This window comes from Salmo salar, chromosome ssa14, assembly GCF_905237065.1.
Source record: "Salmo salar chromosome ssa14, Ssal_v3.1, whole genome shotgun sequence".
Taxonomy (NCBI): Eukaryota; Metazoa; Chordata; class Actinopteri; order Salmoniformes; family Salmonidae; genus Salmo; species Salmo salar.
This window is the reverse complement of record NC_059455.1, coordinates 84,017,204-84,037,838: the sequence shown is the minus strand read 5'-3', so window position 1 is coordinate 84,037,838 and position 20,635 is coordinate 84,017,204. Positions and strand designations below refer to the sequence as shown.

The window sequence follows — 20,635 nt, the reverse complement described above, 5'->3', positions numbered from 1 at the left end:
ACATTGTTGCTTTGGCAATATTAACACAATGTTTTTCATGCCAATAAAGCAGCTTGAATTTGAGAGAGACAGAGAGAGAGAGACAGAGAGAGCGAGCGACAGAGAGAGCGAGCGACAGAGAGAGCGAGCGACAGAGAGAGCGAGCGACAGAGAGAGCGAGCGACAGAGAGAGAGAGCGCGACAGAGAGAGAGAGCGCGACAGAGAGAGAGAGAGCGCGACAGAGAGAGAGAGAGCGCGACAGAGAGAGAGAGAGCGCGAGAGAAAGAGAGCGCAACAGAGAGAGAGAGAGCGCGACAGAGAGAGCGCGACAGAGAGAGCGAGATAGAGAGACAGAGAGAGAGAGACGAGAGAGAGAGACAGCGACAGAGAGAGAGACAGCGACAGAGAGAGAGACAGAGAGAGAGCAACAGAGAGACAGAGAGAGAGAGAGCAACAGAGAGAGCGAGAGACAGAGACAGAGAGAGAGACAGAGAGAGACAGAGAGAGAGACAGAGAGAGAGAGAGAGACAGAGAGAGAGAGAGAGAGAGAGAGAGAGAGAGAGAGAGACAGAGAGACAGAGCGAGCGACAGAGAGAGAGAGAGCGACAGAGAGAGACAGAGCGAGCGACAGAGAGAGAGAGAGCGACAGACAGAGAGAGAGAGAGCGACAGACAGAGAGAGAAAGCGACAGAAAGAGAGAGCGACAGAAAGAGAGAGCGACAGAAAGAGAGAGCGACAGAAAGAGAGCGACAGAAAGAGAGAGCGACAGAGAGAGAGCGACAGAGAGAGAGAGCGACCGGGAGAGCGACCGGGAGAGAGACGGAGAGAGACCGGGAGAGAGACGGAGAGCGACCGGGAGAGAGACGGAGAGCGACCGGGAGAGAGACGGAGAGAGAGAGAGAAAGACGGAGAGCGACCGGGAGAGAGAGATGGAGAGCGACCGGGAGAGAGAGAGAGAGAGAGAGAGAGAGAGAGAGAGAGAGAGAGAGAGAGAGAGACGGAGAGCGACCGGGAGAGAGAGACCGGGAGAGAGAGACCGGGAGAGAGACAGAACGGGAGAGAGACGGGGGCCAGAGGGGCCAGAGAGACGCAGAGCGGGAGACCAGGAAAGAGAGACCAGGAAAGAGAGACCAGGAAAGAGAGAGGATAACGAGTGAGAAGGGAGAGACAAAGTGGGAGATTGGTACTGAACTGTAAACAACAGCAGAATGCAAACTGGGGAGAGAAATATCCACTAACTCAATTTAGGAATAAAAAGTGATCTAACAGCCCGTTTCCCTGCAGCGCCAGCATCCTGAAGATTAGAGAAAAGGAAGAGGGTTCGTTCCAAATGGCGCCATATTTACTATATAGTGCACTACTTTTGACCAGAGCCCTTGGGGAACAGGGTGCCATTCGGAACGCAGGCAGAGACACGTCGAGCTTCCCGAGACTCCTGCATCATACCACTTAATTCAATGAATACTCCTCGGGGGATGCAGTCGTGAGACAGCCTCTATTGACTCATCAGGAAAACTGCTCGTCTTACCACAGCGGTCGTCTTTAGATCTCATGGCTGCAGAGAGAAGGAGAGGCAAACGGAGGGCAGGGACACACACAGTTCTGTGGCAGACAGCACACTACCTACTGTTTCACCAACAGAGCTGCACTGAATCACGTACTTTAATTAGCTAACAAACATGTTTAACGTTACCAACATTAAATGTATTAGTAATCGCATCCAATAAAAGTGTCTCCAAAGAGCAAAGCGGTCACCCTGACCCTAAAGTAACTCTGTGGCCACCACCCTCTATGGACTTCTGTTGAAAAACGTTTCGCAACAGAAACCATTTACTCCAAAAGGAAAACATTTTGCAACGAGAACTGGAATTTCTAATGGATAAATTCAGGGCGGTCCCTCCCAGTTTCGTTCTGTTTGCTTTCAAATGAAAGGGTTAACATGACCTGACTGAAACCATATCATGACCAAGACTGGGCATCGATAAGGTCTTATTCATGCATACATTTAAGCAATGAGATATATTAGATACACAAAACGAGTCAAAAGTTTGGACAATTTAGCATGCAGGTATTTTCTCAGGTTGCCCAGGGCGGCGGAGATACAATCCTCGGCAAAATCATTCGCAAGGAGATTCCTGCAAAAATATGATTTGAAGATGATACTCTCAGGATTATAGTGACTCAGTGTCAGCCACCCGTTACAGGTACACAGAGGGATCAAGTATAAAGAGGGGACTTCTAAAGGACCATAGAGAGGTAAGAATGAGTTACTGAAGGAGGGTTCTCTTACAGTGACTCTGTGGCGACCACCCTCTGGGCCAGGCCGTAGAGGGTCTCGCTGGCTGTCAGGACCACAAGCTGGCTGAGGTGGGGGCTGGGCACCTTCTCCTTCCTGTCCTCCCCCGGACCACCGTGCACGCTGGCGCTGCCTTCCCCCAGAGACTCCTATAACAGGGGAACAGAGACGGAGAGAGAGCGAGAGAGTCAGACCAACAGAGACAGGGACCAGTTAGCTGTGAAAGGACAGCGATAGAGACACGAGGATAGATGATCTGGATGACAGACCAGGGAGTCACAGTAGCTAGATTTCCATCCAACTTCGAAAGATTTTCATGCAAATATTCTAAAATAAGCATAAAAACCCTATGCACATTTTCCCACCGGAGATGTGTTTCCATCAAATAGACTTGTTGCACATAAAAGGCTGTGTGATGACATAATGCACATAAAAATGACTTTTGTGGTTAAATTCCCATGTATCGAATAAAAATGTTTCCATTGCATTTTCAACTCTACTGAAGGTTTTGTCTCAAAAAATGTTGCGTTATATAGAGAATGTGCCCACTCTGGTCCTGGTATATGCGCTCTAGTCAACCACTCGCAGATACAGTGTGGGTGGGCTACCTACATTATGAGATTATTATGGACAAAAGAGTTAAATTATTTTTATTTGTTAAATGGCAGCCAAGCTTCGATCATCATGTCACCAGAATAAGACCCTCGATGTTACTGGAAAGGAGCGTCAATCACCTTGCACTTTCACCACCCTGTGAAGTTCTTCAGAACTTACTTCATCTGCAGCCTAATAAACTGCATGCTTATCCGAGTCGAGCGTATTTTGTATGAACATTGCATTCAGAAAGTACTCCTCGACTTTTACGTTAGTCTTATTCTAAAATGTATTAAATAATATCAATCTACACACACTACCCCATAATGACAGAGCGAAAACAGGGTTTTTAGACATTTTTTCAAATGTATTAAAAATAAACAGAAATACCTTATTTACATAATTATTCAGACCCTTTAATATGAGACTCGAAATTGGGCTCAGGTGCATCCTGTTTCCATTGATCATCCTTGAGATGTTTCTACAACTTGGAGTCCACCTGTGGTAAATTCAATTGACTGGACAGGCAGACACCTGTCTATATAAGGTCCCACAGTTGACAGTGCATGTCAGAGCAAAAACCAAGCCATGAGGTCGATGGAATCGTCCGTAGAGCTACGAGACAGGATTGTGTCGAGGCACAGATCTGGGGAAGGGCACCAAAATATTTCTGCAGCATTTAAGGTCCCCAAGAACACAGTGTCCTCCATCATTCTTAAATGGAAGAGGTTTGGAACCACCGAGACTCTTCCTAGAGCTTGCTGCCTGACCAAACTGAGCAATCGGGGGAGAAGGGCCTTGGTCAGGGAGGTGACCAAGAACCCGATGGTCACTCTGACAGAGCTCCAGAGTTCCGCTGTGGAGATGGGAGAACCTTCCAGAAAGACAACCATCTCTGCAGCACTTCACCAATCAGGCCTTTGTGGTACAGTGGGTAGACGGAAGCCACTCCTCAGTAAAAGGCACATGACAGCCACCTAAAGACTCTCAGACCATGAGAAACAAGATTCTCTAGTCTGATGAAACCAATATTTAACTATTTGGCATTAATGCCAAGCATCACGTCTGGAGGACACCTGGTACCATTACTACAGTGAAGCATGGTGAAGGCAGCATCATGCTGTGGGGATGTTTTTCAGCAGCAGGGACTGGGAGACTAGTCAGGATCGAAAGAAATATGAACGGAGCAAAGTACAGAGAGATCCTTGATGAAAACCTGCTCAAGAGCGCTTAGGACCTCAGACTGGGGCGAAGGTTTGCCTTCTAACAGGACAACGACCCTTTGTGCTTTAACAAAGTACGAAGTAAAGGGTCTGAATACTAATGTAAATGTGAAATACGTTTTTATTTTTAGCTCAGTATATAGGTTAGATACTCTGACAGCTCCGTATATGGAATAGGTCCTCTGAGCAAACATAAAAAAAAAACTATTTTTGCTTTGTCATTATGGGGTATTGTGTGTTGATTGATGAGGGAAAGAAACAATTTAATCAATTTTAGAATAAGGCTGTAACGTAACAAAATGTGGAAAAAGTCTGAATACTATCTGAATGCACTGTACTTGCATTAATAGGTTGGATGGAGACCTGGGTAGAGAGAGGAATTCTTTGGATACACTGTGGATTACATGCTAATAATACTGCTGACATTAGGCAAGTGTCCAACTTAAAGCTAGAGTAGCACGCTATGACTGAAGGCTCTAACAGCCAGATAGGAGAGTTGGCTGTACCACACAGAGCTCAAACACTGAGCTACAGCAGTGAAATACAACTATTTATATCTGGATTCCAAATGGCATCCTATTACCCTATTTAGTGCACTACTTTTGCCCAGGGCTCTGAGTCTCTGACCGACGCCAAGGATATACTGTTTCTCCGAGACCAGGCCCAAATCCCTGTAATTCGTATGAAGACGGAGGTACAGCGGGCGGAGATCAGGTGCCTTCGTCGGCGAGTGGGTAACCCGCCTCCACCATCCGTTCTATTGGCCAATGTGCCATCACTGGAGATTAAACTGGATGAGCTCCGTTCGAGACTGTCCTACCAACAGGATATTAAAAACTGTAATATCTTATGTTTCACCGAGTCGTAGCTGGATGACAACATGGATCATATACAGTTTGCTGGGTTTTCTGTGCATCGGCAGGACAGAACAGCTACGTCCGGCAAGACGAGGGGTGGTGTAGTGTGTGTCTATTTGTCAACAACAGCTTGTGCGCGATGTCTAATATTAACAAAGTCTCGAGGTATTGCTCATGATACCTCATGATAAGCAGTAGACTTCACTATCTACCAAGAGAGTTTTCATCTGTATTTTTCGTGGCAGTCTATTTACCACAAACCGATGCTGGCACTAAGACTGCACTCGATGAGCTGAATAAGCTGAATAAGGCCATAAGAAAACAAGAAAATGCACATCCAGAAGCGGTGCTCCTAGTGGCCGGGGATCTTAATGCAGGCAAACTTAAATCAGTTTTACCACCAGCATGTCATGTGCAACCAGAGAAAAAATAAATAAAATAAAATAAACTCTAGACCACCTTTACTCCAAACAGAGAGATGGATACAAAGCTCTCCCTCCATTTGGAAAATCTGACCATAACTCTATCCTCCTGATTCCTGCTTACAAGCAAAAACTAAAGCAGGAAGTACCAGCGACTCGCTCAATACGGAAGTAACGAGGAAAGTACGCTACAGTTTTGTTAGCACAGACTAGAATATGTTCCGGGATTCATCCAATAGCATTGAGGAGTTTACCACCTCAGTCACAGGCTTCATCAATAAGTGCATCGACAACATCGTCCCCACAGTGACCGAATGTACATAACCCAACCAGAAACCATGGATTACAGGCACCATCCTCCCGAGCTAAAGGCTAGAGCTGCCACTTACAAGGAGCAGGACACTAATCTGGACGCTTATAAGAAATCAAGCTTTCCCCTCAGATGAACCATAAAACAGACAAAGCGTCAATACAGGGCAGAGATTGAATCCTATTACACCGACTCTGACATTCGTCGGATGTGGCAGGGCTTGCAAACGATTACGGACTACAAAGGGAAACCCAGCCGCGAGCTGCCCTGTGACGTGAGCCTACCAGATGGGATAAATGCCGTTTATGCTCGCTTCGAGGCAAGCAACACTGAGGCATGCATGAGAGCACCAGCTGTTCTAGACAACTGTGTGATCACGCTCTCCGTAGTCGATGGGAGCAAGACCTTTAAACAGGTCAACATTCACAAGGCCGAGGGGCCAGATGGATTACTAGGACGTGTACTCAGAGCATGTGTGGACCAACTGGCAAGTTTCTTCAATGACATTTTCAACTTCTCCCTGATCAAGTCTGTTATACTTACATGTTTCAAGCAGACCACCATAGTCCCTGTGCCCAAGAAAGCGAAGGTAACCTGCCTAAATGACTACCGCCCCGTAACACTCACGTTGGTAGCCATGAAGTGCTTTGAAAGGCTGGTCATGGCTCACATCAACACCATCATCCTGGAAACCCTAGACCCACTCCAATTCACATATCACCCCAACAGATCCACAGACGACGCAATCTCAATCGCACTCCACACCGACCTTTCCCACCTGGACAAAAAATGCTGTTCATTGACTACAGCTCAGTGTTCAACACCATAGTGCCCACAAAGCTCATCAATAAGCTAAGGACCCTTTGGACTAAACACCTCCTTCTGCAACTGGATCCTGGACTTCCTGTCGTGCCGCCCTGAAAGGAATTTTATAATATCTGTACATTGCGATTCTACCAGTAATTACAAAAGTACAATGATTCATGTTTTGCTTTAGCTTGAGATTAAGAATCAGTGGTAGACACTTTGTAAGTGCATGAAGAGATTAACTGTACAAAAGTCAGATGTCTGTGTGTTGAAACTATACTTTCAGTTCGTGTTGATATGATGTTCCAGTCTTACCTCTGCTAGCACATGATAGCAATAGGAGGAAGAAGGATTGGGAAACTAACTGAAAATAACAATAAGCTGAACTCCGCCTAGCAGAGACATCTTTGTATTAGCAACTATTAACTATGAGCTTAAATGGTATTAAAGTTAAGGGACATCACCCTGGGCGGAGTGATCCTCAGTAGGGGATAAAAAGCGAAAATACCATATTTTGTACCGAGTGTTACACTTGCAAATTACTGTAAGTGTATACTCCAGGTTGCAATTCGGCATGCGATCCTTATTAAACAAACTAACCTCTGATCAAAGAAGTTTCCTGTGGTCTCTTGTATAAACATAGGGCAGATTTCCCTTACAGCCCCCAGGTGGTAAGGGTAGGTAACAACACATCCGTCATACTGATCCTCAACACGGTCCCCGACTGTACTCCCTGTTCATCCACGAATGCGTAGCCAAGCATGACTCCAACTCCATCATTAAGTTTGCTGACGACAAAACAGTGGTAGGCCTGATCACCGACAACGATGAGACAGCTTATAGGGAGGAGGTCAGAGACCTGGCAGTGTGGTGCCACGACAACAACCTCTCCCTCAACGTGAGCAAGACAAAGGAGATGATCGTGGACTACAGGAAAAGGAGGGTCAAACAGGCCCCCATTAACATTGACCGTTCTGTAGTGAAGCAGGTCGAGAACTTTAAGTTCCTTGGTGTCCACATCACCAACAAACTGTCATGGTCCAAACACACCAAGAAAGTTGTGAGGAGGGCACAACATTGTCTTTCCCCCCTCAAGACTGAAAAGATTTGGCATGGGTCTCCAGATCCTCAAAAAATTCTACAGCTGCACCATCGAAAGCATCCTGACTGGTTGCATCACCGCCTGGTATGGCAACTGCTCGGCATCCGGCCATAAGGCACTACAGAGGGTAGTGCGTACAACCCAGTACATCACTGGGTCCAAGCTTCCTGCCACCCAGGACCTATATACTAGGCGGTATCAGAGGAAGGCCCAAAAAATTGTCAAAGACTCCAGTCACCCAAGTCATAGACTGCTCTCTGTGCTATCGCATGGCAAGTGGTACCAGAGCGCCAAGTCTAGGTCCAAATGGCTCCTTAACAGCTTCTACCCCCAAGCTATAAAACCGCTGAACAATTAATCAAATGGCCACCCGGACTATTTACATTGGCACAGTTCTGCTACTCGCGGTTTATCATCTATGCATAGTCACTTTACCCCTACATACATGTACTAATTACCTCGACTAACCTGTACCCCTACACATTGACTCGGTACCGGTACCCCCTGTATGTAGCATGTTATTGTTATTTTATTGTGTTACCTAGATTTTTTGCTTTAGTTTATTTAGTAAATATTTTCTTAATTCCATTTCTTGAACTGGATTGTTGGTTAAGGGCTTGTATGTAAGCATTTCACGCAAAAGTCTACACCTGTTGTATTCGGCGCATGTGACAAATAAAATGTGATTATATACTAGAGTTCTTTCTGACCTCATGGTCATATTGCATTAAACAGATAAAAGCAAGAAAGGTCAAGAAGTCAAAAAACATCCTTCTCATCTTTCTCCTTTTGATCCACTGGGATAGAAACTCCCGGTCTCACTCAATCTCTGATGTATGCAATATTATGTAGTCTTATGGAAATCACTCGGCCTATTTTTAACAGTAGAAAGAAAGTAAGCTCTCAGCGGTATTCTAGAATAGTCTGTATTGATTCTGCTACTGTTTGACATGTTCCAGCACATTTCACTCTCACACACACTTCTCTGGCTTTTCTTTATTTGTGAAATACAGAAGAAATGCAGCCGGTCCCACGGGCCACATCCATTAATCACAACGCAATATAATCCAAACACTAGAAGTCATTAGAATTCTCTACAGAAGGCAGAAAAATCACAATATCTTTCATAAAGGTCCATCTGGGCCTGACAATGGATCATGCGGGTTGTCAAGTTTTGTGTGTGTGTATATATATATATATCCCAAAAACAACAGAAGCAGAGCAGCAGGGCCAAATCAATAGCAATCATATGCAGTGGGTAATAGAAAGCCATTAGACAGACAGACAGACAGACAGACAGACAGACAGACAGACAGACAGACAGACAGACAGACAGACAGACAGACAGACAGACAGACAGACAGACAGACAGACAGACAGACAGACAGACAGACAGACAGACAGACAGACAGACAGACAGACAGACAGACAGACAGACAGACAGACAGACAGACAGACAGACAGACAGACAGACAGACAGACAGACAGACAGACAGACATACATACATACATACATACATACATACATACATACATACATACATACATACATACATACATACATACATACATACATACATACATACATACATACATACATACATACATACATACATACATACATACATACATACATACATACATTACTCTCCTGGGGAGAACAACCCTGTTATCTCAGGTTACCTAATACTAAATAGCAACCGTCCAGTAACTTTCCCCAAAAGTCCCATGTTTTCCTGACTGCAGGATCCCGGATATTCTGCTTATTCCTTCCCGATTCTGAGAATATTCCAACCGGGATATCGGGAAAACCTGGGAATTTACTGGAATTTTGCAATTCTAATTATGAGGAACTGCTATCAAGTAGCAAGGCAAGCTCTATATGAATCAGTCTAAACATTGAAACATTCAAGAATTACGTAAAATGTGAAATTAAACCTCATTCATTTCTCATAAATGGCTAAATTTCCTTTAATTCATTGGTTAAGTAGCTAATTAGAAATTATGAATCATGCATGGGCTTTTAATTGGTAGGAAATAGCCACTTTGGGGCCTACTAGAGACTAATTAATTACCAATAAAGAGTTCTGTGAGTTACCTTAGAAACCCTTAATCAATGATAAGAGGGGCAGGTTTAAAGGATGTCAAAGAGTCAGATCAAAGAATCAGAGAATGTTTTGGCATTCAACATGCAGCATTAAACAGATTAGGATGTTCATATCACTGCAGAGGGAATATGACCATTCAGATGAAGTTCGGGGTAGGGTGAAGTTGCCCCTCGACGGTGATCTTAGGTTTTGCATTTTCCCCAGTAAATTAAGGTCGAACTGGGGGAGGGGAATCTGATCTTAGATCTGTACCCACAGCGTGTAGCTCCTCGTGGTAGCCACCTCTCGACATAACGAGATGTCAAAAACATTAAACTGATGCTTTGTAATGGGACAATGGAAGAATGCTCGGTCACTTGCAGTCTTCCCAGGGTTGTGAGTCAAATACCAGTTTGATGTCTTTGGATGCTAACTTTCCAAAACCCACCTACTCCTGTCTAGGGAACCATTAGATGATGCAAGTTATTAATTTGGGTGAGCAATACCTTCCAGGAGTAAAACCACGAAATGATGTTCAGTAAACTGCATCATGGGTCCTTTCTGCAGCATAAACATGATTAACATCCTGCACTGGTGTAGTTTATCTAGAAAACCAATTAGCCCCACACTCTATTCTGAGTCCGAACATGACTCATGATGAAATAAGCCCTAAAGTAAAAGTAATTAAGAAACTGACAACTACCCCAAACCTAGGCCCAAACCGTTTACCCTCTCTTTGCGGAACGCTAACAAGAAATATCGATTTGGTCTCAACGAGACTTTTTGGCATTTGATTTTTAAAATCTTGTCAAGCTTTTCAAAGCTGTCTTGCTCTGGAAGCAAAGTAATCTATCAGTCCATCACAACAGACCGATTAAAGCCATTAGGTCATGGTACAGGGCCTTCAGAAAGTATTCACACCCCTTGACTTTTCCACATTTTGTTGTGTTACAGCCTGAATTTTAAATGTATTAAATAAATGTTAAAAAATTGGTAACTGGCCTACACACAATACCCCATGATGTCAAAGTGGAAACATTTTATTAAAAATGAAAAGCTGAAATGTCGTGACTCAATAAGTATTTAACCCCTCTGTTATGACAAGCATATATAAGTTCAGAAGTAAAACTGTGCTTAAAAAGTCACATAATAAGTTACATGGACCCACTCTGTGTGCAATAAGTGTTTAACATGCTTTTTGAATGACTGCCTCATCATTGTACCCCACACATACAATTATCTGTAAGGTCCCTCAGTCAAGCATTGAATTTCAAAACACAGATTCAACCACAAAGTGGGGAGGTTTTCCAATGCCTTGCAAAGGAGGGCACCTATTGGTAGAAATAAAAAAACAGACATTGAATATCCCTTTGAGCATGGTGAAGTTATTAATTACCACTTTGGATGGTGTATCAATGCACCCAGTCACTACAAAGATACAGGCATCCTTCCTAATTCGTTTTCCAGAGAGGAAGGAAAACGCTCAGGGATTTCACCATAAGGCCAATGGTGACTTTAACACAGTTAGAGTCTAAAGGCTGTGATAGGAGAAAACTGAGGATGGATCAACAACATTGTAGTTACGCCACAATACTAACCTAAATGATAGATTGAAAAGAAAGAAGCCTGTATAGAAAAAAATATTCCAAAACATGCATCCGGTTTGCAATAAGTCACTGAAGTAATACTGCAAAGAACGTGGCAAAGCAATTCACTTTTAGTTCTGAATACAAAGTATTATGTTTGGAGCAAATCTAATACAACACATCACGGAGTACCACTCTCCATATTTTCAAGCATAGTGGTGGCTGCATCATGTTATGGGTATGCTTGTAATCTTTAAGGACTGGGGAGTTTCATGATAAAAAAGAAACGGAATGGAGCTACGCAAAGGCAACATCCTAGAGGAAAACCTGGTTCAGTCTGCTTTCCACCAGACACGGAGTAAGTTTAGCAGGACATTAACCTAAAACACAATGCCAAATCTACACTGGAGTTGCTTACCAAGAAGTTACCAAGAAGACAGTGAATGTTCCTGAGTTGCAGTTAAAGTTTTGACTTAAATATACTTGAAAATCTATGGCAAGACCTGAAAATGGTTTTGAAAAGAATAAATGGGCAAATGTTGCACAATCCAGGTGTGGAAATTTCTGAGAGACTCACAGCTGCAATCGCTGCCCAAGGTGTTTCTACAAAGTATTGACTCGGGTGTGAATACTTACGTAAATTAGATATTTCTGTATTTCATTTTCAATAAAAATATGTTTTCACTTTGCCATTATGGGGTATTGTGTGTAGGTGAATGACAAAATTACAACAAAATATGGAATAAGTCAAGAGGCATGAATACTTTCTGAAGGCACTGTATCTAAAAAACAATGACGTCTTCAAGATCAAATGTATTTACGGTGTATATACAATGTTTCCTATTTAAATCAACAAAAAGAGCACGCTGTGTCCTTTTATTAATGCTTCACAGGCATAAACAATCACTTTAATCAAAGAAGAAAATAAAATGTTCCCCCTGAAGACTACAAAGAAAATAGGTTTCTCTTCACATTGCTCATAACTCCACATGGTTTCCTCCTGTGGATTTAACACGGTATGAAAATCCTGACGATCTCCATAAAAATAGGGAACAGTTCGTAACCCTTACCTTGTTTTAATTCCAGTTTTCGATGGAAAAGGTACAGAATATCTTTCCTAATGATGGGAAGTTTTGGGATTCACACTGTAGCCCATGAATTAAAAAATGACCTGCTATGGTAAAAACTTGAGGTGAATAAGTGACTCTGAAGTTAATAATTTTTTCACTTTAATATCCCAATCTTTGCTACAGTATAATACATGCTGTTGTCAATCCAATAAATATGTATTCGTAATAAATGACTATTACATGCTCAAAAGGACATGCATTAGCTGTTGAATAGATTAAACAACATTAACATAAATCGTCTACCGGGGCCCTTTGGGCATCTTGAATATTTACAGTAACCGTAGGGCCTACACGGATAACATGCCAGAAAAAAATCTATAAAATCAAGAAGATACTTGTTGAGAAAACAGCTTGCATTAAAGGAATTCACAGCTGGATACACACTAATCAGGTACATGCAGACTGAAATCTTATTTAGTTCTATTTCCACAACAAAAACAAAAGATAATTGGATTAAAGGTTTAGTCTTTTATTTATTTGTTTTAATAAATGAAGAATTTTACACTTCCCTACTTGATTGCGTTGTTCTTAAACCGACAGCAGTAAGTAATGATTCACATTAACATCATCATAGGTTCCTGGCCCCTCAGTAGACAAAACAATCCAGTTTCTGGAATTCAGAGCTTTATCAGGGAAATCCAGGCATAGAATGGTGGTGTCCCATGGAAGAGAACAAACGCCTTTCAATGTTCTGATCAGCCAAGTCTGAGACAAAAGCCACATACTGTACAGTAGCGGTGAGTGGGTAAAATCCCTGGGGAAGCCAAGCCAGGGAAAAAAAGCATTTTTACAACCTGTGGGTGATAATTGCGTTGTTTGCTGCTCTATAACCCATTAGTTCATACGCCACTGTGATATATAAGGCAGACACAACAGGAAGATAATAGCAACACAGCGGCAGAATAAATTCAACCACAAACACGTTTTTTTCATCACAAAACCAGAGAGCAACATCTGTCTGGTATTGATTAGGAACTACAGAGTTACCGGAAGTCTCAGAAAACCAGAGCAGCCTCCACTAACGCCATTCCAGCATCATCAAATCACCTCTGCTGAGACTAAGTGACAACTAACGTCATTCCAGCACCATTTCAACATCATCAAATCACCTCTGCTGAGACTAAGTGACAACTAACGTATTCCAGACATTCAACATCATCAAATCACCTCTGCTGAGACTAAGTGACAACTAACGTCATTCCAGCACCATTTCAACATCATCAAATCACCTCTGCTGAGACTAAGTGACAACTAACGTCATTCCAGCACCATTTCAACATCATCAAATCACCTCTGCTGAGACTAAGTGACAACAAGATTGAGATAAACATCAAATACTCTGCTGAGACTAAGTGACAACTAACGTCATTCCAGCACCATTTCAACATCATCAAATCACCTCTGCTGAGACTAAGTGACAACTAACGTCATTCCAGCACCATTTCAACATCATCAAATCACCTCTGCTGAGACTAAGTGACAACTAACGTCATTCCAGCACCATTTCAACATCATCAAATCACCTCTGCTGAGACTAAGTGACAACTAACGTCATTCCAGCACCATTTCAACATCATCAAATCACCTCTGCTGAGACTAAGTGACAACTAATGTCATTGCAGCACTATCTCAACATCATCAAATCACCTCTGCTGAGACTAAGTGACAACTAACGTCATTCCAGCACCATTTCAACATCATCAAATCACCTCTGCTTAGACTAATAGTGACAACAAAATTCCAAAAGGGATTTAGTCTAACCAAATATCATGTGGCTTTCCATGGTACTGATTGCCGTCTGTCTGGCTGTGTGTGTGTCTGTGTGTGGGCAAGTAGAAAAATGTAGCCTGGCGGGTAGGAACGAATCCCGAGCCGACAAGGTAAAAATTTGTCAGTCTGTCCCTGAGCAACCCCCAACAACAACTGCTCCTCAAGCGCCGATGGCGTGGATGTCGATTAAGGCAGTCCCCCGCAGCCCTCTGATTCCGTTGAATGCATTCGGTTGTAAAACTAACAAGGTATCCCCTTTCCCTTCTTGTAGAGGAACGCCAATACCACTCTCCTGTCTTTCATGTTGCCAAAACGGTCTATGACTCTGTCATACAGTAGTCTACACTGTTTTACTTTTTGTTGTCCTAGACTAGGCTACCTGACTAAAAGGCCTGCTAACTAGCTTAACTTACTTTCATGGGCAACAATGAGCCAGCTAGCTAGCGAGTTAACCTTAGCCTACTACTTCTAGCTAGATTCTGAACTCAGGCCACGGTCACAATGTATGAATTCATGGTTGGCTCAGAATCACCATTACAACCAAGTCCAAATCCCCATCTTCCTCCATGGCTAATAAAAGGTAAGATTTTAGGTAGCTACTGCAGGACAACGACACAACCAGATGCAACAATTCATGTTTTTTCTGTCAATTATGTTTTGCTTTTGATGTTATTGGTGAGAAGCCAAATCCTAACTGGCTTCCTTTGATACTTTGTTTTGGCACGCCAGGACCATTCACAGTTGAGCTCACTCATTTTAGCTCAACGCTGATTGGTTATTCTTTTATAATTTTTGGATCAAGAGGCCAAATGCTAGCTAGCTTCCCTTGATATTGAATTCAATGCTCCGGGCGGCAAAAATATCATACTCTTTTTGACTAGACAGCAAAGCAGGTTAACTGCCTTGTTCAAGGGCAGAACGGTAGATTTTCCACCTTGCCGGCTCAGGGATTTGAACCAGCGACCTTCGGTTACTGGTCCAACGCTGTTAAATGGCTAGATTCTACATGGTTCCACAGAACAAGCATATGGCCTTAAGTTTAGGGATCCTCCACTTCTCCCCATCCCTGAGACATTCTCCACATAGTTGTATTCCGTTAGTGTATCAGGCTCTCTCTTGCCAGAAAACTGGGGGGGGGAACAGACTTTCGTAGAGCATCTGATACTTTGGCTCCCAAGTGGCGCAGCGGTCTAAGACACTGCATCTCATTGACAGACACACAGACACCTTGGTTCACATTCAGGCTGTATCACAACCGGGCGTGATTGGGAGTCCCATAGGGCGGCGCACAATTGGCCCTGCGTCATCTGGGTTTGGCCGGTGTAGGGCATCATTGCCTAGTTAAATAAAGGTTAAATAAAGAAATATAGTAGTTTCCATTGTGGCGAAATCCTACAGAGACCCTTCACCTGCGCTGCCACTTCAAGAGCACGTCGGTAGTCAGGAAGGAGGAAATGAATATGGCCATTCTGGCTCTTTGTGAGAGGACTCGGTTGGTGCGGCAGTTTTGACCGTGTGTGCTACTCCTTGCAGAAGTCTTGTTTATTTTCAGCGTGATTAGTTTGTAACGTTTTTAAATCGATCCCCAGTGTTAACGCTCTAGGTCCTGTTTGGAATCTAATGGGACCGCTCCTGTCATTGATTGCATGGATTAGTAGCAACAGTTTTGCAATACTTTGACAATCAAACCAACAGTTGAATTGCACAGACAAACGAGCCTGAAGTCAACAGCTAAGACCCCCTCTCTCTCTCACTCATTTCCCTCTGCATTGCTTTACACACTGCAACAGACTTTCTCTTTTTTGCACTGAGCACCCTTTGATGTTTTGTGTCGCTGGACTATTATTGCCCTGCCAGACTGGTTTGTGTTCAAAGGAACTCTAGGCCGTCTCCTCTGCTGATGTGTGTGTCTGGTAGCAGTACTCCATCTATCCTACTCGCTTCCTTTCGTCAGGGTTAATACCTGCTTGGCGCCAGAACCAAAATCTTTCTTAATACCGCTACACAATTACTCTACTGTTTGAGAGACATCCAAAAATGGCCTGGATGAGGCTGTACATCTACTGTAGGGCCTTATGTACATTACATTACCTTACCTCTTTTGGCAACTATTTGTCTCGGCTTGATCTACTGTGTTATTGGCCATAAGGAAGTTTACAGACCATATTATTATGGATATTTCTGTTTATTTCTCTTGAGGTACCAAGTCAACTTAATGTGCGTTGTCCATGAGAGTGCACTCTTGCGGAGATTGGAATAACTGTAGGCTACAGTAGTAGCCTAAATGTTAAAGTCATTTGCCAGAGCAGTTATACTGTAGCGTCACAAAGTCTGCTACATATTAATCCTAGTTGCTAATCTGTTTATCCAGACACACGCTAACACAACACTGCGTTGCAATTCCACTTGCTGTTCCCTCAGAAGGCGTTCATTCAACCTGCATAAGCCTGTGCAATTATGCAAGATGCACAATGGTTGAGATATTGTTTGGGTGATTTGATTAAAAAGGGTAATTTGAAACATTTCTAAAGTCGGGGTGAATCCACAAAAGACAACCTGAGCTGAGGAAGAAAAGACAAAATATAAGTTGTGATTGTTGAATAAATATATAGGCTGAACCAAAATTGTTAGTGCTTGGGAACGCTTTGCATCCATTCCATTATGACACAGATATGTGATTTATAGCTTCCATCAAAACGGAGCAGAGCATCCAAGAGGAGGGAAATGAAGATTCAATAAAAAGCTACAAACCAGTTGTCAAACCGGTGTTGGAATCCTATAACGGTAGCTAAACACAGAGGCGCTTACAGCAAGAATAATTCAATATCTAAAAGCATATCCTCTGAAGAATGAAGTTCAACAGATGCTTCAAGAGACAAAAGTACAGCTCATTAGTGATGGTGGACAAAAAATAGATAGTTACATATCACAATATTACTTTGGGCGATAATATATCAATACTTAGCATTAGCTAGGTAGCATTAGCTAGCGCTAGTCAGCTGTACAGTCGCCAAAACTCAGGTATTTGCACACACTTGGCATTCTCTCAACCAGCTTCACTTGGAATGCTTTTCCAACAGTCTTGAAGGAGTACCCACATATGCTGCGTACTTGTTGGCTGCTTTTATTTCAATCTGCGGCCCAACTCATCCCAGATCATCAAATCGGGTTGAGGTCGGGTGATTGTGGAGGCCAAGTCATCTGATGCAGCACTCCATCACTCTCCTTCATCACATAGCCCTTACAAAGCCTGGAGGTGTGTTGGGTCATTGTCCTGTTGAAAAACAAATGATAGTCCCACTACAGCGTAAACCAGACGGGATGGCGTATTGCTGCAGAATGCTGTGGTAGCCATGCTGGTTAAGTGTGCCTTGAATTCTAAATAAATCACAGTGTCACCAGCAAAGCACCCCCACACCATCACACATCCTCCTCTATGCTTCACAGTGGGAACCACACATGCGGAGTTAATCCGTTCACCTACTCCGCGTCTCACAAAGACACAGCAGTTGGAACCAAAAATCTCAAATTTGACTCAAAGGACAGATTTCCACCGGTCTATGTCCATTGTTCATGTTTCTTGGCCCGAGCAAGTCTCTTCTTCTTATTGGTGTCCTTTAGTAGTGGTTTCTTTGCAGCCATTCGCCCATGAAGGCCCGATTCACACAGTCTCCTCTGAACAGTTGATGTTGAGATGTTTCTGTTACTTGAACTCTGTGAAGCATTTATTTGGGTTGCAATTTATGAGGCTGGTAACTCTAATGAACTTATCCTCTGCAACAGAGGTAATTCTGGTCTTCCTTTCCTGTGGGGTTCCTCATGAGAGCCAGTTTCATGACGGCGCTTGATGGTTTTTGCAACTGCACATGAAGAAACTTTCAAAGTTCTTGACATTTCCCGTATTGACTGACCTTCATGTCTTAAAGTAATGATGGACTGTTGTTTCTCTTTGCTTATTTGAACTGTTCTTGCCATAATATGGACTTGGTCTTTTACCAAATAGGGCTATCTTCTGTATACCACCCCTACCTTGTCACAACACAACTGATTGGCTCAAACGCATTTAGGAAAGAAATTCCACAAATGAACTTTTAACAAGGCACACCTGTTAATTGAAATGCATTCCAGGTGACTACCTCATGAAGCTGGTTGAGAGAATGCCAAGAGTGTGCAAAGCTGTCATCAAGACAAAGGGTGGCTATTTGAAGAATCTCAAATATATTTAGATTTGTTTAACACTTTTTTGGTTACTACATGATTCCATGTGTTATTTCATAGTTTTGATATCTTCACTATTATTCTACAATAAAAACCCTTGAATGAGTATGTGTGTCCAAACTTTTGACTGGTACTGTATATAAAACATATAAATGCCTTATGGGATTAGTTCAACGGTCTTACCCCATTAAGCACAAAATAGAAGCTTGTTTTACTCCATTGTTTGTGATTATTGTAATGGTGGTGTCATTTCTTCAGCCAAATACCTTGGATGTTTTCCAAAAAAGTGGACGATGCCCGCTTGATTGCCAGATTGTAAACATTATGCAGAGAGAAAACAAGGGCATTAGGGAGAGAGGAACCAGACAACCCTAAGGGATAACTTTAATGTCACAGTGATACTGTGCCTCTTCTAGGACGCAGCCACTCGTAAAGGGTGCCTAAAGACAGACAGTGGCATCAAAAGCAATCTGCTTTTAAACAGTAGCTACGAAATAGTACACAGGAGAGTGTTATTGACGCAGACTGCCGTCAGAAGGAGGTTCAGAGACCATCTTTGAACAGTCACTTACATGTCTTACATTTCAAGAGATCTAGAACAGTTACTATATTAAATGGATCAAATAAGTTTTCTTATGTATACCATACGAGCCTTAGTCATTGTTCAGGTACAGTATATATAAACAAAAAAAGGGGATACCTAGTCAGTTGTCCAACTGAATGCATTCAACTGAAATGTGTCTTCCGCATTTAACCCAACCCCTCTGAATCAGAGAGGTGCGGAGGGCTGCCTTAATCGACATCCATGTCTTCGGCGTCTGGGGAACAGTTTGTTAATTGCCTGGCTCAGAATGACAGATCTTTACCGGCACAATGCTCCTGCCCGCCAGGCTACCTGCCGCCGGAAGTAGCTTACTGTATGTTAAACGCTCAAATACATTATATAAAGTATTGGTGTAACAGAAATAACTTTGAGATTGCACTTAATGCACCTTACAAACATGACTGTATTTTAACAACAAATTAGAAGGGGACCATTGTGCTCTCCCAGAAGTTTGGCTGATGCGTACAACCTGTGAACAAAAGGTGCGATGGGTCCACACTCAAAAAGATTGCATAAAGCTTACTTCATTTTTCAACCATAACAAAATCCCCAAATAAAGAGTGAAAGCTATGAGGCTAAGTTATTTCAAATGCAAGCTGGGTCACTCAGGGTTCAGTTTTTTTCAGTCCAGACCAATTAAACCAATACCTAATCCAATACTGCTTCCCTTCCACTACAGAAATGTTCATGTACTGACTCAATTGTATGTCACTGAATAAACTGAAAGTTCTCCAGAGTACTTTATTTAAAAAAAATGTTTTAAAAATGCACACCAGTGGGAAAAAAAATAATATTTTGTGGAGTCTATTGAATGCTCAGTTTTATCTGAGCGCAAGTAATAAAAGGGAGGATGGAAGAGAGAAAAATTATAATCAATTTCATTGTGAACGCACCACACTTTAATTATATGTTGGTTGTAGAATCAAAGTGGTGCTCGAGGTAATGAATCATTTCAAGAGAGACTGAATCTCAGGAGGAGACCGATAGGTCTTTCACTGGGAGAATACACTTCAAGGGGTAGAATCTGTTTTGAATTATACTGATTTCATAGTAGCAGAACATTCAGGTCCATATCAATAACTCAAAGTAAGGAAGACAGCACATTTGAAAAAAGTGTCTGAGCAGTTTCTATGTCTTCATGGTAAGCACATTTTTGACAAATAACCACTTCTGACTGACATTTTGAGCAACCTTATAACAGCCTTTTTTTGTAAGAAAACCCATTAAACTCAACTGTAATGAGTCACTGAAGTGGTGTCAACATCTCCACACTAATTCACTGGTTAACCTGATTTCACTTTACTGAGAAGTGAGTAATCACAGCACCACTAACGCTGTTCTGATCAGGGTTGTTGTGGTGACCGTATAACCTTTTGGTTACTAGTCTGCTCTAACCACTAGGCTACCTGCCACTCCTAATATTAAACACATTGCTTTGCTTAACAGAAGGAGTATAGCCTACCTGGCTGGCATGAAAATAAACTATAGGAAAAGCATCCTCCATTTTTTAAGTGCATAGGTGAGCAGTATTTTTTTCCTATGCTCCTGTTCTGAGACAGGGGCATGATAACAGTCCATTCTAAATCAAAACTAATTTCACACATATATTATTTAGTATATGTAAAGACAACAGTAAACTAAGAATAGGC

The 20,635-nt window shown here is 42.6% G+C and overlaps 1 protein-coding gene across 2 annotated transcripts in view; it reads right to left on the bottom strand.

Annotated features, from left to right (window-relative positions):
- Positions 1-20,635, bottom strand: part of vps50 (VPS50 EARP/GARPII complex subunit) — a 260,494-nt gene that overhangs the window by 25,492 nt on the left and 214,367 nt on the right. For both annotated transcript variants that reach the window (XM_045694895.1, XM_045694896.1), the window contains one exon: positions 2,271-2,425. In XM_045694895.1, the coding sequence (XP_045550851.1) occupies positions 2,271-2,425 (155 nt within the window). The remainder of the gene's footprint in view (positions 1-2,270; positions 2,426-20,635) is intronic.